The sequence below is a fragment of the Lupinus angustifolius genome, chromosome LG15 (genome assembly GCF_001865875.1).
Source record: "Lupinus angustifolius cultivar Tanjil chromosome LG15, LupAngTanjil_v1.0, whole genome shotgun sequence".
Lineage (NCBI taxonomy): Eukaryota > Viridiplantae > Streptophyta > Magnoliopsida > Fabales > Fabaceae > Lupinus > Lupinus angustifolius.
In genome coordinates this window covers 14,672,074-14,696,432 of record NC_032023.1, presented here as the reverse complement: position 1 = coordinate 14,696,432, position 24,359 = coordinate 14,672,074, and the positions used below count along the sequence as shown (strand labels likewise).

Sequence of the window (24,359 nt, the reverse complement as noted above, 5' to 3'; positions counted from 1 at the left end):
CATACTGCACTTCTGGTTCTACATCAAAGTCCAAGATCCAGTCTGCTGCCCTACCTAGTTCTAGTTCTAGTTCTAGTGTCAAAACAATTCTACTTACTCTCTTTGGCATTGTAGATTAGGTCATGTTCATACTGCCATTGTAAACAAAGTGTTGTCTCAAAGTAAAATCTCTCATTCTAGTAAAACAATCTTTGATTTTTGCAATGCTTGCTGTTATGGGAAATCTCACAGAATACATGCTCCTAAATCTACTAGTCTTTATTCTAAAGCCTTTGATCTTCTTCATCTAGATGTATGGGAGCTTGCCCCTGTCTTATCTGAGTCAGGGTTCAAATGCTACCTATCCATTGTTGATGCTAAGACTAAATACACTTTGATATATTTGCTTAAACAAAAATCAGATACCTTTACTGTTTTCAAGCACTTTGTCAAACTTGTACAAATTCAGTTCAATTCAGTAGTTAAAGCTGTTCAAACTGACTAGGGGTGAGTTTAGACCATTTACTTCCTTTCTAACCTCATTAGGCATAAATCACAGACTCTCTTGTCCTCATACACATCATCAATAAGGCACTGTTGCGAGAAAATATAGACACATAGTTGAAATTGGCCTAACCCTACTAGCTCATGCTAGTCTACCTTTAACATTCTGGGAATATGCTTTCACTACTGTTGTTTTCTTAATCAACTGACTTCCTTCTCCTACCTTAAATAACAACTCACCTTTCTTTTTATTGAATGACAAAGTGCTTGATTATAGTGTTCTGAGAGTGTCTGGGTGTGTTTGCTTTCCCCTACTAAGACACTACAATACTCACAAACTTCAGTATAGGTCCATTGAATGCACCTTTTTAGGGTATTCCTCAGTTCACAAAGGATACAAGTGTATGTCCAATGAAGGAAGGTTATACATTTCTAAACATGTCACATTCAATGAATATGTTTTTCCATTCCAAAATTCAACCTCATAAGAAGGCAATTGGGTGTAAGTGGGTTTTTCAGAGTTAAAGAAAACCCTGATGGCTCAGTCAACAAATATAAAGTCAGGTTGGTTGCTAAGGGGTATCATCAACAACAAGGAATTGACTACAATGAAACTTTTTCGCCTGTAGTCAAACCTGTTACTGTTAGAATTGTGCTCACATTGAAAGTAACCTATGGTTGGGCTATTCAACAGCTACATATAAATAATGCTTTTCTAAATGGAGTGATGAATGAAGAAGTTTATATGACTCAACCTACTGGATTTCATGTTGGAGAGAAAACCACTGTAAGCAAGCTACATAAAGCTTTATATGGACTCAAGCAAGCTCAGAGGCAGTGGTTTGAGAAACTCAAGGGTACTCTTATGCAACTAGGGTTTACAATTAGCAGATGTGATAACTCTTTGTTCATCTATGGGTCCCAACAGATGTTTGTTTTGGTATATGTAGATGATATCATCATCACTGGCTCATCTAGTTCAGAAGTTTTTCATCTAATCAACAAACTCAGTTCTAGTTTTGCTCTAAAAAATCTAGGAAAGCTGGATTACTTTCTAGGCATTGAGGTAAAGCATCTTCCAGATGGGTCTCTCTTCCTCTCTCAAAGCAAGTATGCAAAAGATTTGCTTATAAAAGCTAATATGGATAATGTCAAGCCTAGTATTAATCCTATGTCTAGCACTTGCAAGCTCTCTAAAACTGGAACAAAAACCTTTGATAATCCCTCACTGTTTAGTTCAGTTGTTGGTGTACTCCAGTATGCAACTATTACTAGACATGATTTAGCTTTTAGTGTCAACAAAGTTTGCCAGTACATGAGTAATTCTCTGGATCAGCATTCAGTGGCAGTCAAAAGAATACTTAGGTATCTTAAAGGGACAATTACATATGGCCTTCATCTCAAGTCAGCTTTTGTTGCTCCCTTTCTTCCTGTTTCTCTTACATGTCTATGTGATGCAGATTGGGCCACTGATCCTGATGATAGGAAGTCCATCTCAGGGGCTTGCTTTTTTATGGGACCAAATGTCATAACATGGTGGTCAAAGAAGCAGCAGACTGTGTCTAGATCCAGCATAGAGGTTGAATACAAAAGTCTTGCTTTAGCTGCTCAGGAGATGATTTGGGTTGAGTCCCGTCTTTCAAAACTCAATATTCCTCATCAAATTCCTCTGATTTTGTGTGATAATCTGAATACAGTAGCTATGGCACATAATTCTATTCTCCACAACAGGACCAAGCACATAGAGCTTGATCTCTTCTTTGTGAGAGACAAAATTCAGGCCAAAACTCTCCTAGTTAAATATATTCCATCTGAGTTTCAAACAGCAGATGTTCTTACCAAACCATTGGCCACTGCAAGGTTTCTATTACTGAGGAAACAACTTAAAGTGACTGATTTAGCATCTCTAATCAGCCACCCTAAGTTTCAGGGGGGTATATTAGAGTATAAGACTTAAAGTCTTAATCTTCTTGTTTTAGAACTGATTCAGGTAATCTGTTTTAGTGAATCAGTATGTAGTTTTTTGTTTTGTTTTTGTTGTAACAGAATTAGTTAGTTAGATGAGGTGACTTATTGTTCACGTCACCTCTTATACTCTCCTCTTTTGTAATGCTTTCCCTAGGTTATATTAAGGGGTTAGCTTGCTCATTATTAATCAATCAAAACTGATTCAATTTCACAGTTTCTCCCATTTCCTCTCCTTTATGTTTTCTGAATATTAAGTATTTTACACAACCTAGATCATTTCTTGAGCAGCAAGGGCAAGACTTCTATATTCAACCTTAGTGCTAGATCTGGAGATTAGATTAGGCCCCACAAACAAGCAAGCCCCTGATACAGATTTTATGTCATCAAAATTAGTAGCCCAATCCGCATCACATAGAGTTGTTAGAGTAATAGGAAGAGAGGAAGCTGAAACAACAACTTTGAGATGTATGCCAAGATTGAGAGTTCCTTGTAGATATCTCAAGATCCTTTTGACAACAACTCAATGTTGTTCAAGAGGACTACCCATAAACTGACACACCTTATTGACACTATAAGCTAAGCCAGGTCTAGTAATTGTAGCATATTGAAGAGCTCTAACTACTAATCTGTACAAAGTAGGGTTGTCAAAGAGTTTTGACTCAGTTTTGGATAGCATGCAAGTGGTTGCCATAGGAGTAATGTTGGATATGGCAGATTCCATATTGGCTTTCCTAAGAAGATTTTTGATGAACTTAGCTTGAGTGAGAAACAGAGAGCCATCTTGAAGATGTTTGACCTCAATTCCTAGAAAATAGTCTAAATTTGCTAGTTCTTTAAGAGCAAAGGCAGTGCTTAGTTTGTCAACAAGAACAGAAATTTGAGAGTTTGGTGACCCAGTTATGATTATGTCATCCATATAGACTAAGACAAACAGTTGGTAGGTACTAGTAAGAGAGATGAATCAGGATTAGTTCCAAACAGGAGGTAATAAGGAGATTTGTTGTTGAGGGTGGTAGAGGGAAGTCTATTAATTAGAAACACAGCAGTAGTAAAGGCATATTCCCAAAAGGTGAGAGGTAATCCAGCATGGGCCAACAAGGTTAATCTTGTTTCAACTATGTCCCTGTGCTTTCTCTCTACTATTTCTTGTTGATGATGAGTATGAGGGCATGATAGTCTATGTGAAATGCCTAATATAGAGAGATAGGATGTAAAAGGTCTAAACTCACCCCCCATCAGTTTGAATAACTTTAATGGTTTTATTAAATTGAGTTTGAACCAATTTGATAAAATGTTTAAAGATGGTTAAGGTCTCAGATTTTTGTTTTAGTAGGAATATCCAAGTATGTCTAGTTCTGGCATCAACTATGGACAGATAGTTTAAAACCAGATTCAGAAAGAACTGGTGCAGGTCCCCATAAATCTAGATAAAGCAAATCAAAGGAATTAGAATAACAAGTAATGGAATTAGGGGAGTGAATTCTATGAGACTTACCATAGCAGCAGACATTACAAAAATCAGAGGCATTTTTATTTGAGTAAGGGATTTTACAAAGGGATAGAATATTGGTTACAGTAGTTGTGTGGGCACATCCTAGTCTACAATGCCACAAAAATTGGGTAGAACAATTTGTAGATGTTAGACTATCTAAGGCAGTTGATTTGAACTGGCCATTTGAGTTGGGAATGGAAGCATAACATGCTGACTTTTGTGAGAATAGACTCTGGAAAGCATAGAGGCCTTATGAGGTGATTGAACCTTTAAGAAGAATGGTATTAGAACCCTGTGATTTCACAAAACACTCATTAGGGTGAAATTTAAAGTAACAATTGTTATCTTTGGCAAATTGAGAGACACTAATTAAATTTTTAGTAATAGTGGGCACAAGAAGAAGATTTTGTAAAGATAGAGAGATGTGAGGATTTAAGGGAGAAGAAAGTGTGGTGGTTTCACTACAACAAATGGGTTCTTTAGTGCCATTACCCATATATAAGTGTTCTAGACCAAACTGTTCTGCAGTGTGATGAACAAGAGCAGGGTCAGAGGTGATGTGGTTGGTAGCACTTGAATCTAGGAGCCATAGAGAGTACTTTGAATCAGAGTCTCTAGTGCTTGCATTCATGGCATAGGAAGGGTAGCCAGATGGATGTTGATATTGAGGGCCATTAAAGGGATAGGATGGGAAAGGAGGTTTGTGGGTAGGCATAGAATATTGGTTACAGTAGGGATAGTATGGTGAGTGGGAATGGAATAATTATGGCCAATGTAGGAGTTGTTTGATTTGGAGGGGTTGTGGTCATGTCTTGATCCTCTAGGATAGTTGGGTTGAGAATTAGTAAAATGAGAGGAAGGATATGGGTAGGGGTAGGCTGGATAAGGGTTGGGTATGTTGTATGGGGCAAAATAACACTATGTTATATCATAACCAGGTCTGTTGCAGTGGGTGCAGAAGAAGTTGTTGCCGACCTGCTACAGGGTCTGCTACCCCTATTTAATCTGTCATTTCTTCTGTTTGAACGTCCCCCTCTTGATCCATCATTAAATGAAGGGGGAATTGAGTCATATATGTGGCTGGGAGGAGATGTTGATGGTGGATAGGTGGGGTTAAAGTGTCTAGGATTAAGAACAGATTCAGTAGCTTGGTGTGGGGTTGGAATGGTGGCTATGTTGGCTGACAAAGTATTAGAGACTGCTTTGTGCTTGTTCTTGATGAGTCTTGATTCAAAGGTCAAGAAGAATTGTTCAAGCTCATTGATAGAGGGTGAATCAGTTTGGCATTCAATAGTTGTGATGACAGGTTGGAATTCTTCACTTAATCCATCAAGGATGTAGTCTATGTGCTCTGCAATTGATATAGGGGTTCCTATAGATGCAAGTGAATCAGTTATAGCTTTGATTTTGAAAAAATATTCTGAAATGTTGTTGTTGATTTGAGAAATTGTGTGTAGTTGAGTCTTGAGTTGTCTGTTTCTAGCTTTGGTGTGAGCATTGCAAAAGTGTGAAGTTCAGCCCACAATTGATAAGATCTGTACACCCAATAACTCTTGTGTGTAGGGAATCAGAAATGGAGTTGAGAATCCAGGCAAAAACAGTCTGATCCTGCACTTTCCAACTGAGGAATGTAGGATTGATGTGGTGGTGAATGCTGTCAAAATCAGATATGAATTTGGGTGGGATATCAGTGGGGTGAATGAACCTTATGGCTCTGTTGGATCTTAGAACAGAGACCATAAATTGGCTCCAAGTGAGATGGTTTTTCTCACTAAGTTTAGTAGAAGGGATGGAAAGTGAAAAAGATGGAAAAAGAGCTCGGATAGGAGGAGCAGAGGCATGGGAAAGTGGAGGAGAGGAAGGATCTGAGGCGGTGACAATTAGCGCAATTGATACCATGTAAAGAGATAAAAGAAAATATGTATTTGGAGAAGAAAAATGTGTTTTTGAATCTTATTGAATTAAACCCACACTTACAATGAATAAGCTTGTCCCTTTAAATAAAAGGAAAGCAAAGATAAAAATCTAGATAACAAACCAGTCCAGTAACTGCATAAATCAGTTACTGACTCTAACAAATTAATCTACTCTTTTTTGCATGTGCCAAATAATAATTAGCATGTGACAAACATGTTAATTGCTACAGCAGAAAGAAAAATAACTTGTCTAACTCTATTCTCTAATAACAAATGTTGGGATTTGATTGCTTAGGAGCTTATGTGGGTGCAATCTCATCTTTCTGAACTAAATTTATCCTACTCAGCTCCAGTGTTACAGTAGTTATTGCACATAATCCAGTGTTACAGCAGAGGACAAGCATATTGATAGTTAGAATGTATCAGAGCTTTAGGCTTAAGTAATAATGATAGTTAGTTTGTAAAGTGTAGTTTAGTTAAAGTGCCAGTTGTGTTAGCCATCTTTATCTAGTTAGGTAGTGACAGATGCGTTAGTTGGCTTTCATCACTATAACTAGATATTCTCTCCACAGGTGTAGTTAAGTTTCCATAAAAAGAAAACTATAACTGAATCAGTTACACTTCTCCATTTCTCTCCCTTCAATTTAAACCTCTTATAAAAGATAACAAGTCGGAAAAAAATTATCCTGAAACTTACAGTTAAAACGAAAATTATTTACCTTCAATAAGTGATCACGTATAGAGTAAGTGTTGCATAATTCTTTGTGGAACCTCCTTATCTCATCAAAGACTTCTAATTCAGGGAACGGCTCCAACTCCTGAAATTAATTTCACACATACAACAATGCATAACAAGAGCAAATCCTTAATGTAACATATGCAAGTTATTTGGCAGAAACTTACTTTGACATAATCATACATTGAAGGATCAGAATCCACAGTTAACAAGTGGAGCAGAGATAGAACATGCGATGTAGGGCTATCACATGATCCTTTAGTTTCAGAAGGAACGCAACATGCCACCAACTTCGAAACAAGAAACTGCGAAGCACAAACTATAAATACAGGTTTAAACAGGATTACAAAGGAGTTCAATACATTCATAGAAATGAAACAATATATGCCTGGAGCTGTTCCCCGAGCAAACTGATGATATCTGCAGATGGATTCTTTTTGAATCGTAGTAACAATGTAGAAAGCATACGGAAACATTGATCCCGTAAAGGATGACATCCAATCAATGGACCAATCAAGTTGAAAAGATAACTGCATTTGCTCAATTTATGAGAAAAGTATCAGTTTGGTTAATCAGAGAAAGATGAAAACAGAGAAATATGGGAGTCCAAATTGTATAGATAATTGGATCTGGTTGCATGAGGTTCAGGTTTGCGCAAAAATCTTACTTGCATATGCTTAAAGCAGCGACTCTCAGACCAAGAATACTAATAAGAACCTCAATTCCAGCCAGTCGGTGGCACTTATGCCTGTAATGAGAGGCAGCTGCAATTTTATAATGAATTTCTACCAAAAACTGCCAATTGAAACATCAACAATGTTCATTAGAAAGCCAACCCAAGAATATAGAAATAAAATTATAGGCAGGCAATGAAAATCTAAATGATGTCGTCAAGTTTTATATCATCAAATGCTACCATGAAAGCTCTATCAGGGCGAAAAATGTTGATCTTGTCAACAACTGCAGCACTTGTATGATTGGCATCCCTACATCTCAATATAATCACATATTACAAATCAAAAAGGAAGAAATAAACTCCAAAGTGGAACAGAAAATAAATACTGAGGCAGAAAAGAAAACTCACATGTCCAGAAACCCATCAACAACAGTTTTAATTGCAAATGACACTGTATCATTGGAAAAGAAAGGGACTACGGGATCTGATGAACAAGAGGACAAGGATAAAATACAGCTCACAATAGACACCTAAAAGTACAGAAGAAGCAGAATGAAATGTTAAACAGACAAGAAACTGTCTCCTTTAACAAACTCAATTCACACTTATAGAGAAAATATTGCTATCATATCAGATATATAAATGTCAAAGTATGGTCTCTAAGTTACGTGCTTCACATTACAATGATACAAAGTTATCAACACGGACATCTAGCACATAAAAAATCATGGCAGATTTTTAAAATATAAATGTGAAACAAAGATGAAGCTGAACTTCATTAAAACCCATCAAAATCAAGGCTCCACTATTTTTTGCAGAAAATAAATTCGTAACAAATGTTTTAGAAGGGAAAACATTCTAAAAAGCATTTTCGAGTGTGGATATTTTCCTATAATTCATATTACTTAACATTGTTAGAGACAATGATGCATTTGTAAAAAAATAATATTATTTGATATGTTCAGGAGAGAGTTAGACTTTCCCTTCATCTAATAGGTTGTAAAACATGATCAAGAAAATGTCTCTGAGTTGATTACACCAAACAGAATGTTTTCCAGACAACTTATTATGCATAACAGACAGACACTAAAGTGCAGACAACTGACCATATGTCTCTTTATGAGCTTGTCTCGTTCATTCTCAGATATCTGAGCAAAATGCAAAATCGAGCTCTGAAGCACAAGGGTTCCCCTTTCTGATCCAGGTTTATTACTGCAATGTAAAGCCATACAAACAGAAAATATCGGAGCGAAGTTGTTTTTTACAATAACTGTCAGGGGTTGACAAAGAACCTGTAACACAAAAAAGAACTTCGTCACAGAAAACAACATATAGTGACAGTGTAACAGGCTACATTTAATAATAAAATGACCAGAATAAATACGTGCAACTATTTAAAAGTCCTGCATCCAGATATGGACTGGAAGAGACATGCAAAATTTGATCATTTCCTAGGCAGCCCTTAGACATGCATTTTCAAGGCAATTCTTTCATACCAAACAAGACAATATTCCACCCTCTTTACCACTTATCTCTTTCTTAATACTCTCTTTCTCACTTCTCTTTTTCTTCTCTCCAAGACTCCAACCAAAAAAATGCATAAGGGTATTATAATTGAAAACCTTATATTTTTAATTTCCTTCAACATTAGACGTAATATTTATTAACAAGAAATATACCATTAATTATAGAAACTGCTCATACCTTGGCTACCCAATTGAGGTTAGAACTGCTTTCATGAAGAAGCAGTGCAGGAAGAATCCAATGGCAACAATACTGGAGGAAATGATCAGGCTCTGCATCAGGTACGAAAAGATGCCTTGTCTGTAGAATAGCAATTTATTTATTTTATTAAAGAAGTAAAAAGTTCACCATTGAAAACACCAGAATACAACAACAGAACGTCACAGTCCAAATAAAAAACTAATGCATCAGAAGATAGCGGCACAGTGTGAAGTGGTACAACACTTGAGGATAGTGGCAATGAAGCCATACGAGGCGTGGTTCTAGCAGGACGAATGTTTGTGGTATTAGCCATTGCTCGATGATACCACGTCTAGAAGATAGAAAACGAAGGAAAATAGAATGAAAAGCTGACAGAAAGAGAAATAGAGAGAGATAGAGAGAGGTAAGTGCTCTATAACTATTTTGTTTTCTATTATTAGAAGTAAATGATTTAGATACAACTGAGCTAGTTATGGGAATAGCTTGAACCCTATACTTAAACTACTTTGTTTGTCATTTAATTGTACAGTTGTGACATGTTGACAACTTGCACGATTGTCTAAATTTATAAACTCTACTCGACGACATAATCTATATCTCTAATAGAAAATGACATCCTTAGATATGTTTAGTTTACAATTTTAGACAAGCACTTATAGCCCTTATGAGTTGAAGAATATCCTACGAAGGTACATTTAGCTTACCTCTAGTTTGTGCTTACTATTAGATCTTCTTAACGGAAAACATACACAACCAACAATCTTTAGCGAAGTATAATCAGGTGTTGTCCCGAAGAAGTAGATTGGCATTCCAACCATTATGATTCAAACCATACTTACAACAAATAACATGATACAATAAGGAAGCAGCTCTTGAACCTTTCTCAAATAGGCTTCAATGCCATGTCAAGTTCTAAAACTCTTGAAATCTTAAGGTGCAAGATAAGGGTTCATCTACATATTTATCTAATATTAGAGTAGTTCAGTTTTAATTAAATGATTTTGTAATTGTTTCACTTACAATGTATCTAGCCTTCTTTTATTCCTTTGATATATTTAGCCCATCTTTATGACCCGATACATCACTAGTTAATTTTCTGGTTGACTATAAGTAAAGAGCACATGCTCCTTTTGTAATCATCAATCATAAAAGCTAATAAAGTAAATGCATATTACTCTCTCTCTCCACCTTTTTCTTTTTTTCTCTTTCTCTAAACCCAAAATCCCTTTTCTCTATTGTTCTCACTATTCTCTCTTCTTCTTCTTCTCCTCTAATTCTACAAAAGCAAACATGATATCATGAGCTTATAGATCCAAAATCTCCATGGATTTTCTGCCGGAAACAACACCACCGTCTCTCTCTCCTCTCCCTTCCACGGTTGTTCCTCCTTCAACAGTGACGTTTTCTCAAGTCATTTCAACCCAGCTATCCGAGAAGAATTATTTCATATGGAAACAGCAAGTTGAAGCAGTTCTTGCTTCACATCGACTTGAAAGATATGTTGTTAATCCTCAAGTTCCTCTCCGATTCCTTTCTGAAGAAGACCGTGAGTTTGGACTGATGAATCCAGCTTTTCTTTAGTGGGAGGAGCAAGACCAGCATCTGATTTCGTGGCTGCTTCAGTCACTGTCTGAGTCGGTTCAGTCTCGTGTATTAGGGCTCCGACACACGTGGCAGATTTGGGATGAGATACATACGTTTTTTGATTCCTTGATCCGTGCTCATAGTCAACTTCTTCTCTCAGAATTCCGCACCATCAAGAAAGGAACCCAGACTGTTACTAAGTTTGTTTCTCGTGTTAAGGCACTGATTCACTCCCTAGCTGTTGTTGGTGAGGTGATTTCTAGTCGAGAACAAGTTCGTTTAATTCTTGAAGGCCTTCTCTCTAAATATGAGTCGTTTGTTACCTCAATCAACAATATAGCAGAGGTATATATGTCTGTTCAACTTGAATCTCTGTTAGTGGTTCATGAGACTTATCTTGAGCGAATTCATCCACCAACACAAGAAGTTTTTTCGGTGAATGTTGCTCGATCATCTCCCAAGAACCAGTTTTCTACTACTGGACATCCTCAATCTCAACATTCTTTCTATAACAACAATTTTGTTTTTCCTTCAGAAATGGTGCAAGAACCTACAGGGATAGCAGCGATGTATCAGTCTGTAGCTCCAAATTCTAGTCGAGGTCGTGGCAATTATCTTGGCCGTGGCAGGGGTAACCATTTTGGATGTGGTCGAGGAGCCTCTATACGTTATCAACTCTGCTATAAGCCTGGACTTGAGGCTCTGCAATGCTGGTACAGGTTTGATTTCGTAATGCAGTCACAGCTGCCTCCTTCCTTCGCACAGTTTGCTCCACTGGTTTTTGCACAGTATGCTCCACCGGTTTCTGCTTAGTTTGCTCCAGCGTTTTCTTGTCAAGTTATGCACCCCTATGCTCCCTCTCAGTTTCAGCATCATCATACAGGGCCTTATAACAACAATGCCCCTCCTATGACTCATCTTGGATTTCATCAACCTTCTGTATTGGGGCTAACTCCTATTCTCCTGCATATTCCTATGCTGATTCATTCCATCCAGCACAAGGGCAGCCTAGTCCTCAGCATCTCCCTATGGAACCGCAAGCCTACAATTCTCAATTGTGGTATCCTGATTCTGGAGCCACTCATCCCATTACCTCATACTCTTCTAATTTGATGCACTCTTCTGGCCTTCCTGGATTGGACAATATTTTTATGGGTAATGGTTCTACTTTTAAGACCAGCATCTCCTCATCGTCCTCTTCCACTCTATACTTACTATGATACAGATTGAGCTTCTGATCCTGATGATAGAAAATCTACTTCTGGGGCATGTGTCTATCTCGGTCCTAATCTAATTTCTTGGTGGTCAAAGAAGCAAGAATGGGTTGCTCGGTCTACAACTGAAGCCGAATATCACAGCTTGACTACTGCTGCTAGTGAGATGATCTGGATTCAAAGTCTCCTTCAGGAGTTATAGTTTTAAGAGTTTTGTTCCAGTTGTATACTGTGATAATATGAGCATTGTTTTACTTTCTAGAAATCTAGTGCACTAGGACCAAACATATTAAACTTGATCTCTATTGGGTCAGAGAAAGAGTAATCAACAAACAATTACTAGTTGGGCATGTTTTCTCTTAACATCAAGTTGCAGATATTCTTACCAAGCCTCTCTCTACTTCTCATTTTACTCTTCAACGGGACAAATTTCACATCACTGATCTATATACTGCTCAACAAGGTCACAGTAGCTCCAAATTTAGGGGGCTATATTAGTATAGTTCAGTTTTAACTAACTGATTTTGTAACTGTTTCACTTACAATGTATCTAGCCTTCTTTTATTCCTTTGATGTATCTGGCCCATCTTTATGACCAGATATATCACTAGTTAGTTTTTTGGTTTACTATACGTAAAAAGCACATGCTCCTTTTGTAATCACCAATCATAAATAAAGTAAAAGCATATTACTCTCTCTCTCCACCTTTTTCTCTTTTCTTTTTCTCTCTTTCTCTAAACCGAGAATCCCTCTTCTCTACAGTTCTCACTATTCTCTCCTCTAATTCTACAAATGCAAACAGTGACCAACATCCTTTTTGTGTTGTTTTCCATTCAAATTTTAAATATCACCCGCAGCTGTTAATGCCCTATATCTAAATAGCGCAATGGGCCTGCCTCTTTAACTGAACGGTTTGTCTCTTTGCATTTATGATGGAAGCAACCTCTTGCCTTGCCATAAAGAGTCACTTCAAGATTAGTAAAAGTTACCTAGACACAAAATAAACATCATTAGCATATTACCTCAACAAGTGCAACTAAGCTTACATCACAGGCAACCCAACAAAAGAGAATCGATCCCAAAAGCTCCTCCAAGTACTGCATATAAGAAGATTTAAGTGGAACGAATTGATTAATCAACCATAAGCTTGTCAAAATCAAATGTAAAACAATATAACTTTTGGACACCCGAAATTATATTCTGCAACATTTTAGATTTACAGTTTGACTTTTTATATTAGTATAGATGAAAAAATTACAATAATTAGATACACATTAAAAATTTATTATGTTCACAATTAGTAATGCTAACTTTTAAACATTATTTCTCTCTTTCAATGTAATGTACGATTTATGTTTTTGTGTGTGAACTTTATTGTTGGGAAGTAAATCCTATATTGCTTTCCTCATTCTTTCGAGTGTGGTTTAAATATCTGTTGAGCTACTCCTCTCAATATCAATAGGTTATAAGATGGAATCATAATATGGTATCAGATCAGGGCCCAACTTCCCACCGGTTGTTATATGTCATGTCCTATTTTTTTTCTAATTTTACCACATCCCAGAGTCTCATAACATCTATGTGCTTCCTATGGCACAAGGGTGAGACTAAAACAAAAATAGATATAAAACAAAAACATTGATTACCTTCATTCTAGTCTTGTACTGGAGCTCTCTAGAAAGATTGTCAAGTACAGCACAGACCAATTCCCTAAACGAAACTGCTAACAATAAGAAACTAAAGTGGAGATTTTAAAGTGATAAAGAGAAATATGTTTACCTATGATAAGGATCAATGGCAGAAACAACACACATCATGAAAACAGCCTGCATGTGCTACCATGAATCAGCAAAGAATCCGAGGGCAATTGTAATCCATATAAGTTATATCCAAATAACAGAATGAATCCTAATAATAGCCTCTAAACCGAGTTAACTATATAGAAGAGCATCAAAAATGAAATTTCTAACGAACAAAGAAAAACAAATGACACAGTAACAGTTTACCTCCAACTCGACCTTCTCACTATGTAAGGCAAGATACATGAGAGTAATCAGTACAGTTTCCATCATAGGTTGAGGTTGAGGACCAGCAGCAAGCACCTCCTTTGCATTGATAACTTTCACTTTGGAATAAACCACCAATTGAACACCAAAGTTTAAACTGGAAAAATAACCAAAGGAAGACAATGAATCTACTTAAATGAAAAAGTGATGCGGGAAATGGGAAAACTACTTGAAGGTTTAAGGACAACCTACACAAACATGAAAGAGCAAATAAATAGAAAAAATTAGATAGTGCTGAAAATCCCAAATTTATAAATTAACTGGAAACTCAATGAAAAACTAGTCTACAAACAAAACAATCAAGATAAACAAAAAGTACAAAAACAATTGACTTAAATAACATCATCATTAAACTATTTGAGCTCATTTAAAATGCAACCCACCAAATGTCCTGAAAAAGCTCATCATGACCATCCCATGTTTGGAAAAGAACACTAATCCTCCGCGCCAGAAATAACCGAACTCGATAATCAGTATCTTTAAGCATCAAAAGCAACCGCTCTATCATTGTCTGTGAAACAGAAAAGTTTAGGGATTGACAAAAATTAAAGTCAGAAGTAATACAAGCTAATTTTGAAAGATATAACAACAAAATAGAGTAATAGAAACAAAGGAAACAGTATTTTTGTTTTGACCCATTGGCTCCATAAGGAGTGCTAGAGATTCAATGACAAAGAGATAGGAGGATAACAGATCCTCCTTAAAAACCATGATAGAACAAACAGAAGAGAACAAAACACCAATGAAGTAAAGTTACCCAATCCGTCAACATATCTGTAAGCAAAACCACTTGAGAAAGACCAAAGGGTACAAGTGTCAACAATTACCAAACCAGCATTCCACAAAAAGTAAATAACAAATATTTTGTTTCTTGAACTCATGAATTACATGCATATGGTTGTAAAAAAAAACTTGCATATGGTTAGCAATATCTTTTACCCTATATCACTTCCATGGTTTCTATATATCCATTTTCCCTATCATGTCATTAGCCAAAACTTGTGCCTTGTGACAGGAAATATTTTGATTCAAAAGTCACCTGACCAATTTGAGGATTGAGTAGCACAAGATGGCAGATGCAATCAATCAGCTTCACTCGTCCAAACCAATCGATATCAAATTCTGAAAGTTTACTCACCACATTTCCAAGTAACAGAAAGCACTGCATGAGCAAAACAACAGCTTAACTTAAGAAAAACAATTTAATATTAATTAAGAAAAAAGGATGCCATTTGTCCAAATTATTTTGATGAAAACAACTGTTGCTGCTCGAAAATGAAAATCTGAAGAGGGGGAAGGTGTTTGGCAGCAACATAAGTTATTTTCTACAGCTGATTTTGGGTGAAAACACTGAATTTCTTAAGCTAGATTTTTGGGCATTAAGGTTATCTGATAATTAGATTATTTTCAAATCTAAACCACCCCCTAAATGTAGTTTTCATCACTGCCTTCATAAAACATTCAAAGCAGAAAACATAGTGAAAACAATGTGGTATTTTGCTAGATATTAGTAAGAACAAATCAATTGAAAATGAAACATAAAATAAGCCAACACCCTCTAATGTTTCTATAATAAATGGAAATATGTAAGAATATCTTAAATTATATTATAGAATATCTAGATGATACTTACATTTCCACGATTTGAACTTGTGACCTCATGGACACTAAGCAACAACCTTATAGGTGCCCCAAACTCACCCTCTATAGAAAATATCTCTTATTATGATAATTATATTTTAGATTTGTTTAGAGTATCTTACAAGATTCTTAGGGTTGAGATACCTCTTTTGTATCACAATATCATGACATCATCATTCACAATATAACTTATTATTTTTAGCATTCTTTTTTCTCCTTCCATATCTAAACCCTATAATTTCAATAGTTTCCACTTTGTTGAAAAATGCATTGGACTATAACCTTAATCATTAGATATAATAGTAACAAGCCTGAAAAGTAACATCAGTGTTTCCCTTTTCTAAACTCTCACTATATCAAGGGCCTTTAATACAGATTTCACATAAACCCTGAATTTCCAATTATACAATGGTCTCCTTAACATCCCTAACCATCTGTCATAGTTCACCCTTGAGATTCTGATCACTTCATTCCTTCAGCTGATGTGTGACTAATTGAAATGGAAGAAACTACGGATGCAAGAAATCCCTTCTGTCCACAGAGCAAAGCTCCTATAGAAACCAAAGTTCCCCATTCCTTACAAAATTAATGATTCCAAAATGATAACCCATCTCTCCTCACACATTCTTCATATAACCGAAACTAACTACACGCTTGGCATATCCTTCTCTCTTTGCCACATCATCATTTTTTCCCACACAAATCCGACTATTACTAACATAAACATCACATACCTCAGGCCCAGTTGACAAATGGTGTGTTAACAGACCATCCGGATTTGGGCCCAAGCTCTCATTTTGGGTCATAACATTCTTTAGGCCATCAAATCATTCTCAGTGGTATAGATTTGACAATATTTGATAAAAGTACTATTCTGTAATGCAATTTCATTCGATAAAACTTTCAAACAAAAAGTATGACAATTCCAAATATTATTCTCAAGTTTGCACTGTTGTACATGTACATCTTATTCTACACATTTTTTCATTAATTAATTTAAATGATGTTTAAAAGAAATTTTCAATATCTCGATGTCCCTAGAAGCCAATCTTCCTTAAAATCAAAATATATTAAAAGTCAACATACCTGTTCTGTTTCCACTTCTCTCAAATAAAGGCCACATTTGTCCTTACCAACAGCATCCAAAGAAGATAAATTAGCTAGTAAAGCATGAGTAGAAGTCAATACATCACCACAAAAAAGCTTAAGTCTAACTTCCTCTAAAATGATATCATTAATTGCATTGACCTGTAAAACAGAGTAGACACACATATGGTGATGGCAATCAGTGGCATGTGTTTGATTATGAAATACAGTATTGAAATTTTACCAGGTAATTTTCATACCAAATCTATAAACTTTGAAGAAGAGGACCAATTAGGATGTCGACAGAGATGATACAATATTTTTCCACGCACCTGAATTTAAAAGGATATAAGTCACCAGAAAAAATAGAAAAACTTAGCAACAAAGAAAACATTAATAACTATTAAAGTGACAAAAATATACCTTACGATCAGATTCTTTCTCCATTAGTTTAAAGAGAACATCCCATGTAAGAACATGTGAAGCAGAGAAAAAACTGGAAATAAGCAATACCACTCCAAGTTTCCACTTCTCTGCAGCAGACGAAACACCACTACCTATTGTCTTCCCAACTGCTAAACTATCCACATCTCTGGAGTCATCATTAACATCCAATTCTACATCCACAATCCTACTTTTACTATGGCCATATGGAGAAGAACTTTGAATACTGTCAATAGCAGCTACATCTGGCGTAAGTGACTCAGACTGAAGGTTCACCACATGCTGAGAATAACCTTCATATACGTTGACAAATGCTTTCAAGAGTCTCTCCACAGATTGTATTACCTCACCAAAATCAAATGGGACAAAATCCATCATTTTTTGATCTGTCCATTTGTTAAATATTGGAGTTGAAAGAAAACTACAAATAGAAGCAGCAAGAGAACTCGTTTCATCACAAGAAGGATCATAACTCAAGCAATTAAAAGCCTGGAGATCATTGTCTTCTTCAATGATTCTGACAGCATTATCAAGCATCACTTGCAAGTATTGGCTTAATTTTGAAAGGAATGGAACATTTATTTTCCTGAAAGAATGCAAAGGAGGCGTACATAAAACATAAAATCAAATGCAAAGGGGAAATTAATGAGGAAAACGGTTACAAACAACTGTCAAGCCTAAAACAAACATTATTTTTAACTATATAAACTGAGAACAAAAAGTATTCTTAGGTGTAGGACATGTTCCACATGGAATCATTCTCCCATTCGCATAAAGGATGTTTAAACTTCAAACCAACTAACATCACAATACTAATATGTAGATAGGTTGGCATGCTTTGTTGCATGGCTCTGTAACTTAGTTTCCAGTTTCTTAGGTATAGGATATGTTCCAGATTGAATATTCTCACATTCGCATACAGGATGTTTAAACTTCAAACCAAATAACATCACAATTCATATAAGGAGAGAAACTGGCATTGTTTGTTGCATGACTCTGCAACTTAGTTTCTAGGTGTTACGTTTTGTTTTTTTGTGAAAATGTCTTGCCTCTTGTATTATTCACTCTTCTCGTCTAATAATACTTCCTTTATTATCATATATATAAATATATATATATATGTGTATGTATGAGGAGGGATCCTTTTACACCAAGTTAAATTACGTCAATTATTACACCGCTAATAACTTTCTATACAATATAAATTACATCAATCCATCTTTTCATAATAAATATATATCGTCTAGGTCATTTTTCACAAGTTTGAGAAAATTTGAAGATCAATGAATATATAATCAATTAGCTCCAATTTTCGGATACTATAAAAACATATATTACATTAATCTTGACGTACATAAAAGAAGTACTATACAATTTTATTTTTTATCAAATTTTATATATTAGATCTATAGGATATGAACTTTCAATCCAGCGGTTGGATTGATTAAATTAATATTGTGTAAAAAGTTATTAGCGGTGTAATAGTTGACATAATTTAACTTCTTGTAAATGGATCACTCTTCCATGTGTGTGTATATATATTCTCAATTCCATGAGAACCAAGAAAAACCATTTAGAACAAAACCAACAGAAATCTTAACATTCTTAATGGCAAATATAGTGGATGAAACTGGCTACCACAAAAGTCACTAAAGCAAAACGTAGTTTTTTTGGTACAAGTCTCCATTAGTATGGTTCGTCTGTGGGAGATAAGTCTCCAACAGAATCATTGTTGGTGGGAGAAGCAATGATCGTTACAAAGTACTAACTCAGTGATCCTATTATACTAATATTAGACTCCTAATCTTAAACAATGAAATATAATTAATAAGAAATAATAAAGATATTTGAGATCTTCCAGATATTCTAACATATGCATATCTTCAGTACCAAAAGTACAAGAAATACATAGAACAAGACCAAATGTGACAAACCTTATGAAAAAAGCCCCATACAGTATGTTAGACAAGAGAGAACATATAAAGAACAGATCAGGTAAACGCCTCTTGTCATTCGCTTCTTCCACCAAAGCACCAAGAATAGCAGTTTCCATTTCATGCAGAAGCTGATCACTTATTTCCCGGGGAACACGTACACGTGGACACTTTTGCATTTGGGGGTCCTGAAAAACTATAATTGCCTTAATAAAGGTTGAACGATAATGGATACAAACCTCTTTAGGTAAAGGACAAGCACCTGAACTTTAGAAATGTTGTCAATTTTGGTAAGAACTTCAATAGAGCAATCCAAATAATCATGTAGACATTGGTGTTTAGGGTCTTCTAACTAAAGTTACCATCACAATTCAGTTTCCGAGCGAGAGTTCAAGTAAAACACAATCAGATAAAAATTTAGTGGCGGGAAAGGAGACTAAGGCTTACCTTATGACAGTCATCTAGAGCCTCAAAGGCATCAAAAGAACTGTAAACTAGAGGAGAGTCTTTAAAGCATTGAGTGAAAGGAACACAACCTGCACAAAGTGCATACATAGCACTAGATAGGAACAAAACCGTTCGCTCATTCAATGTTGAACACTCCTGCAAAATAGGGAACTGGAAGCTGAAACTACAACGAAGATACATTATGCTTTCCCTGAATGGCTCGCACACTTTGGCAATGTTATCACCATATTTTTCTTTATATACATGCTAAAATGAAGGATTATAATACTTTGATCATAACAATTTTAAGCAAACAAACCTTCCAATTAAGATGACTCAATATTGCTCTCAAAAGGCTCTTTCTCAGATGTAAAACATCCCGGAGGTCAGCCTGAATGATGTACATTAAATTAAATACAACAGTGACTCAGCACAGAAATATTATTTTTCCTAAGAAAGCCTGAAATTTATACCTAAACATGCAAATTTGACAAACTTCCAGATTAATATATAACAAGAAATAGAAAATGTTACTGAAAGGTACTAAAAGAATAGATGAAGAAATGGGCTAAATGAAGGCTTAAAGTTTGCTTCTTCTTTTTAATATGCAAGTATACTCATCATAGTTAGCCAAGATGAAAACTTAAATAGAGTAGTGATAAATTTACTATTTTTAATTGCCTATTCAATTACATTCCAAATTCATTCATAAAACCAACTTTTTCATTATTATTATGAGACTATTAGATTACAAAAGAGGATGAGCCTTGATACAATGGTAATGTTGTTGCCTTGTGACTTGGTGTCATGGGTTCAAATCCTAGAAACAACGCTTTCATTTGCACGGATAAAGCTACATACATGTACCCTACCCGAACCCTCTTAAAGTTACATCTCAAAATCAATTAGCAATAAGAGGAGTACCCCAACAGGTATCTAAACCACACCCATTAGAATGAGGCACCTAATGTGGGAATTACTTCCTGTTGAGATTTGCTAAGATTGATGTTATCCATATCTGATTCTTTCAATGAATGACAACCTTAAAATACATTCACACATGGACATTTGGCCCTCTTCCATCATAGAAATCTATATTGGCTTGTATGTGGTTCTTTGCTATCAAAGTCGGCCTAGATGGCCATGTTGATCGATTGAAAGCCCAATTGATGGTTAAGAGCTATACTCACCAATTTGGTCTTGCTTATGGTGAGACATTCTCCCCAGTTGCCAAAATGCCCTCTATATGTCTCTTTCTCTACATGGCAGCCATGCGTGCATGGTCGATGCATCAGTTGGACATCAAAAGTGTATTTCTTCATGGTGATATGGTAGAAGAAGTTTAAATGAAGCAACCACTTGGTTATGTTACTGAGAGGGGACTTGTGGATTTATATGCATGCTTCTATATGGCCTTAAACAAACTCTTCGAGCGTGGTTCAACGAGTTCAGCTTGGTTCTCTAACAGTTGGTATTATTAGTAGTGAAAATATCCACTGTGTTCTATCAACATTCTTCCTCTGGTCATTGCGTTTATCTTTATGTCTATGTCAACGACATTGTTATTATTGTCAATAATCATGATGGCATTAAATGTCTCAAGCAACATTTATTCCAACATTTCCAGACAAAAAACTTGGGGCTTTGACACTAATTTCTTGGAATTGAGGTAGCTCGATCACGATAAAGTATTGTCATATCCCAAAGGAAGTCTACTCTAGATATTTTGAAAGAGACAAGAATGTTAGAATACAAGTCTGTTGATACTTTGATGGACCATAATGTTAAACTTGTATCAGACCAGGGGGAGCCATTTCCAGACCCAGGAAGATATCGAAAACTTGTAGACAAACTCAACTAGTTAACCATGACCAGACCAGATATATCTTATATTGTGAGTGTTTTGAGTCAGTTTCTTAATTCACCTCTTAACATCCATTGGGATGTAATTTATCGAATCTTGAGATACATTAAAGGGTCTCTAGGAAGATGATTGGCATATGAGAATAGAGATCATATTGATATTCTTGCATACTCTGGTGCAGATTGGGCTAGATGTCATAATGATAGAAAATCAACTACGAGTTATTGTATCCTCATTAGAGAAACCTTATCTCATGTTAGAGTAAGAAGTAGAATGATGTTGTGCAGAGCATAATACAAAGTCATGACCCTAACTACAGGAGAACTTGTATGGCTCAAACATCTCTTAAAGTTAAAATTTTGCAAAGTTGAATCCAACAAGTTTATTTGTCATAATCAAGCAGTTTTGCGCATTGCCTCTATACTAGATTTTCATGAATGGACAAAACACATAGAGGTTGAATGTCAATATGCCCATCAAAAGTCATTAAGGGAGAGATCCTTACATCATTTGTGAGTTCCAAGGAACAATTAGCATATATCTTCACCAAGTCTCTCTAAGGTCCGAGAATATCATATATATGTGACACGATGGATGCAATTGACATATACGCACCAGCTTGAAGGGGAGCGTTGAGATTTGTAAAGATTGATGTTATCATTATACGATTATGTTATTGATTAGGATATATTATGTTAACGGTTAGGATATGATTATGTAATTTTCTCTTTGATTATTTTCCCTTAAAGTCAAGAGATTTATGTTTGTATCCTTGTATTATAAATGGAGAAGTTGAGTACAGAAACTACTTAAGTCATTCAAATATACTTTTCATCTCTTTCAAGTCTTCCCAACATGCCTCCTCCATAAGAGTCTGTCGGACAAGGTGATAGGTTACCATTAACCTATTACAAAGAGTATCTTTTGACCCATAACAACCAGATGTTAGCATTTGATTATTTCGCACTTGCAGTACATTTGTATCGTGGAGTCAATTAGTAGTTAGAAATGTCAACTACACTTGCAGTAAACCTATACTATCAGCAAATCACGACTATACAAACGTGTAGTACACTTGTAAAGACTATATCTACTCATTCCTCTTTGCAATGATGTAACCAGATTTCTCATAATTCAATAACAGAAAACTGTTACAGTTTTAATCTTCACTTCTTTCTCTCTTTACATGGTATCACGCAATCATGGCCAGCGCCAATTAGGACTCCAACTTCTCTTCCACTTGTGTTCACCACTGCAATACCACTTCAAGCGATTCCAGCACCACTTAATCTTCTGCTTCAACAGAGGAAGTTAACAGAGAACAACTTCTTAGTTTGCCGACACTTCATGACAGCAATTCTCACATCAAATCGCGCCTCTAGGTTTGTTAGTGATACTGAAATTCTGCCTAGATTTCTGACTGATGGATGCCTCATGAATAGATTAAATTCATCCTACTTGCAATGGAAAGAACAGGACCAAGCCCCCTCTACCTCCCCAACTAGTCCTATTTGTTTTAAAAAATCCAAGCTGGAAACTGCATCTCCCTGACAGCTATATAAAAGTGCAGTACAGTGTAATACACTTGTAAAGACTATATCTACTAATTCCTCTTTGTAATGATGTAATTAGATTTTCCATAATTCAATAACAGAAAACAGTTACAGTTTTCAGCTTCTCCCTATCTTCTCATCTTTCTCTCGTTGCATGAAGTAAGCCTCATTTTCGTCTTCCTCGTTCTCCTTGATGCATTGTACATTCATGTTAGACTACTCTCATTATCAATTAGTTTTGAGAAATAAACTTAACAGTCGTTCAATTTGATTAGGTTTTTTAATCATGATAAAAATTATATTTAGTGGAGCCAAAACTAAGGGGGAATTATGAGCTTACTGAGAGTATTTGAATAAGATAAGGGCACTTAAAATCAACCCCACCCCCCACCCATGGTTGGAATAAAACTTGACAGGGGCTCAGTTGAATTAAATTAGTAAACCAAGAAATGATTCCTACCAAAACCAAGTCTTGTAGAAATGATTCTCTTCAAATTCAACCCAGCATATTAACCCCAAACACAAAAAGTCTACAGCTAATTTGATTCTATACAAACTTAAACTTTTAAGCCAATTACAAGTCCAACATTAAAATAAACAGATGACCTAAAAGATATATAATGGTCCCTGTTCAACTTACATGGGAACTTTTCCTCGAAAAGTAGCATGAGAAGAAATACAAGATGGGTCTGCATAAAAGGCAAATAAGAATGCTGTAACAATATCATCTAGTATGCAAACAAATTTCATACTCAATAAAGAAATAAAGAAAAGGAGGGGAAGGAAAATGCTTTAAATTATTAAGTCAGAATCTATGGATGATGCATCTCACTACTGACTCTGGCTTCCCAATTTCCATAGATACTCCATAAATACTAATTATTCCACTTCAGTAAAAGCCTACAACATAAGTACTCCAAGATTGGAAAGGGTGACTGCTATGTTTTCCATGTGGTGTAATCATATGATAGATTTATCCAGTAACAATCTTCAGACCATATTTCCCATGTGATATAATCAAGGTAAAATGCACTTACATTGAAGTTGGTCTTTTAAAAAACTGAAGGTCCCACACATCTTGAGGTATAACACATGTATTTATTAAATCCTGAATAGAAGCATGAGATGTAAGTTTCATTATAATGGCATGCCCAATTAATTCAAGTCTATATAATCACTCACATTTGAGGTTATATTGCTAAGAAGCAACAAGGCAGCTTCCACCTGCATCAGTGTGCACTTATCAAAATAAAAATGGTAACTTAAGAGAAATAACCATATGGAAAAAAAATTGTATTATGGAAAAAAAATGTAAAACAGTAATATATAATAATATAATGTTATCCTGATAAAAATACTACCTCCTTGCCAAAAGGATTGTTAAACGATACAAAGAAAGCTATTCAAAAATTATAAGAGTTTTAGAGTAGTTCTAGACTTCCAGTAGAGTCCAAATTGGACTCATGCTGTTGTAACAAAGTAAAGTCAAGGTACTGCACCTGCACCAACATTGGGTCCATCCGGAAGGAC

At 35.7% G+C, this 24,359-nt stretch overlaps 1 protein-coding gene across 2 annotated transcripts in view; it reads right to left on the bottom strand.

Moving 5' to 3' along the window:
* LOC109328123 (serine/threonine-protein kinase ATM) overlaps window positions 1–24,359 on the bottom strand; it is an 85,923-nt gene that overhangs the window by 44,681 nt on the left and 16,883 nt on the right. Inside the window, exons 14-37 of one of the 2 annotated variants that reach the window (XM_019561423.1) lie at window positions 24,012–24,053; window positions 23,867–23,937; window positions 23,470–23,518; window positions 19,732–19,803; window positions 19,413–19,568; window positions 19,228–19,317; window positions 18,966–19,153; window positions 17,011–17,617; window positions 16,848–16,919; window positions 16,588–16,749; window positions 14,900–15,022; window positions 14,244–14,371; window positions 13,801–13,957; window positions 13,574–13,620; window positions 13,441–13,504; window positions 12,817–12,891; window positions 8,976–9,095; window positions 8,378–8,563; window positions 7,680–7,801; window positions 7,512–7,581; window positions 7,263–7,390; window positions 6,984–7,125; window positions 6,763–6,900; window positions 6,579–6,677 (exon numbers count right to left, since the gene is read on the bottom strand). In XM_019561423.1, the coding sequence (XP_019416968.1) occupies window positions 6,579–6,677; window positions 6,763–6,900; window positions 6,984–7,125; window positions 7,263–7,390; window positions 7,512–7,581; window positions 7,680–7,801; window positions 8,378–8,563; window positions 8,976–9,095; window positions 12,817–12,891; window positions 13,441–13,504; window positions 13,574–13,620; window positions 13,801–13,957; window positions 14,244–14,371; window positions 14,900–15,022; window positions 16,588–16,749; window positions 16,848–16,919; window positions 17,011–17,617; window positions 18,966–19,153; window positions 19,228–19,317; window positions 19,413–19,568; window positions 19,732–19,803; window positions 23,470–23,518; window positions 23,867–23,937; window positions 24,012–24,053 (3,108 nt within the window). Of the gene's footprint in view, window positions 1–6,578; window positions 6,678–6,762; window positions 6,901–6,983; window positions 7,126–7,262; window positions 7,391–7,511; window positions 7,582–7,679; window positions 7,802–8,377; window positions 8,564–8,975; window positions 9,096–12,816; window positions 12,892–13,440; window positions 13,505–13,573; window positions 13,621–13,800; window positions 13,958–14,243; window positions 14,372–14,899; window positions 15,023–16,587; window positions 16,750–16,847; window positions 16,920–17,010; window positions 17,618–18,965; window positions 19,163–19,227; window positions 19,318–19,412; window positions 19,569–19,731; window positions 19,804–23,469; window positions 23,519–23,866; window positions 23,938–24,011; window positions 24,054–24,359 lie in introns of both variants that reach the window. The other variant, XM_019561424.1, reaches the window with a different exon arrangement.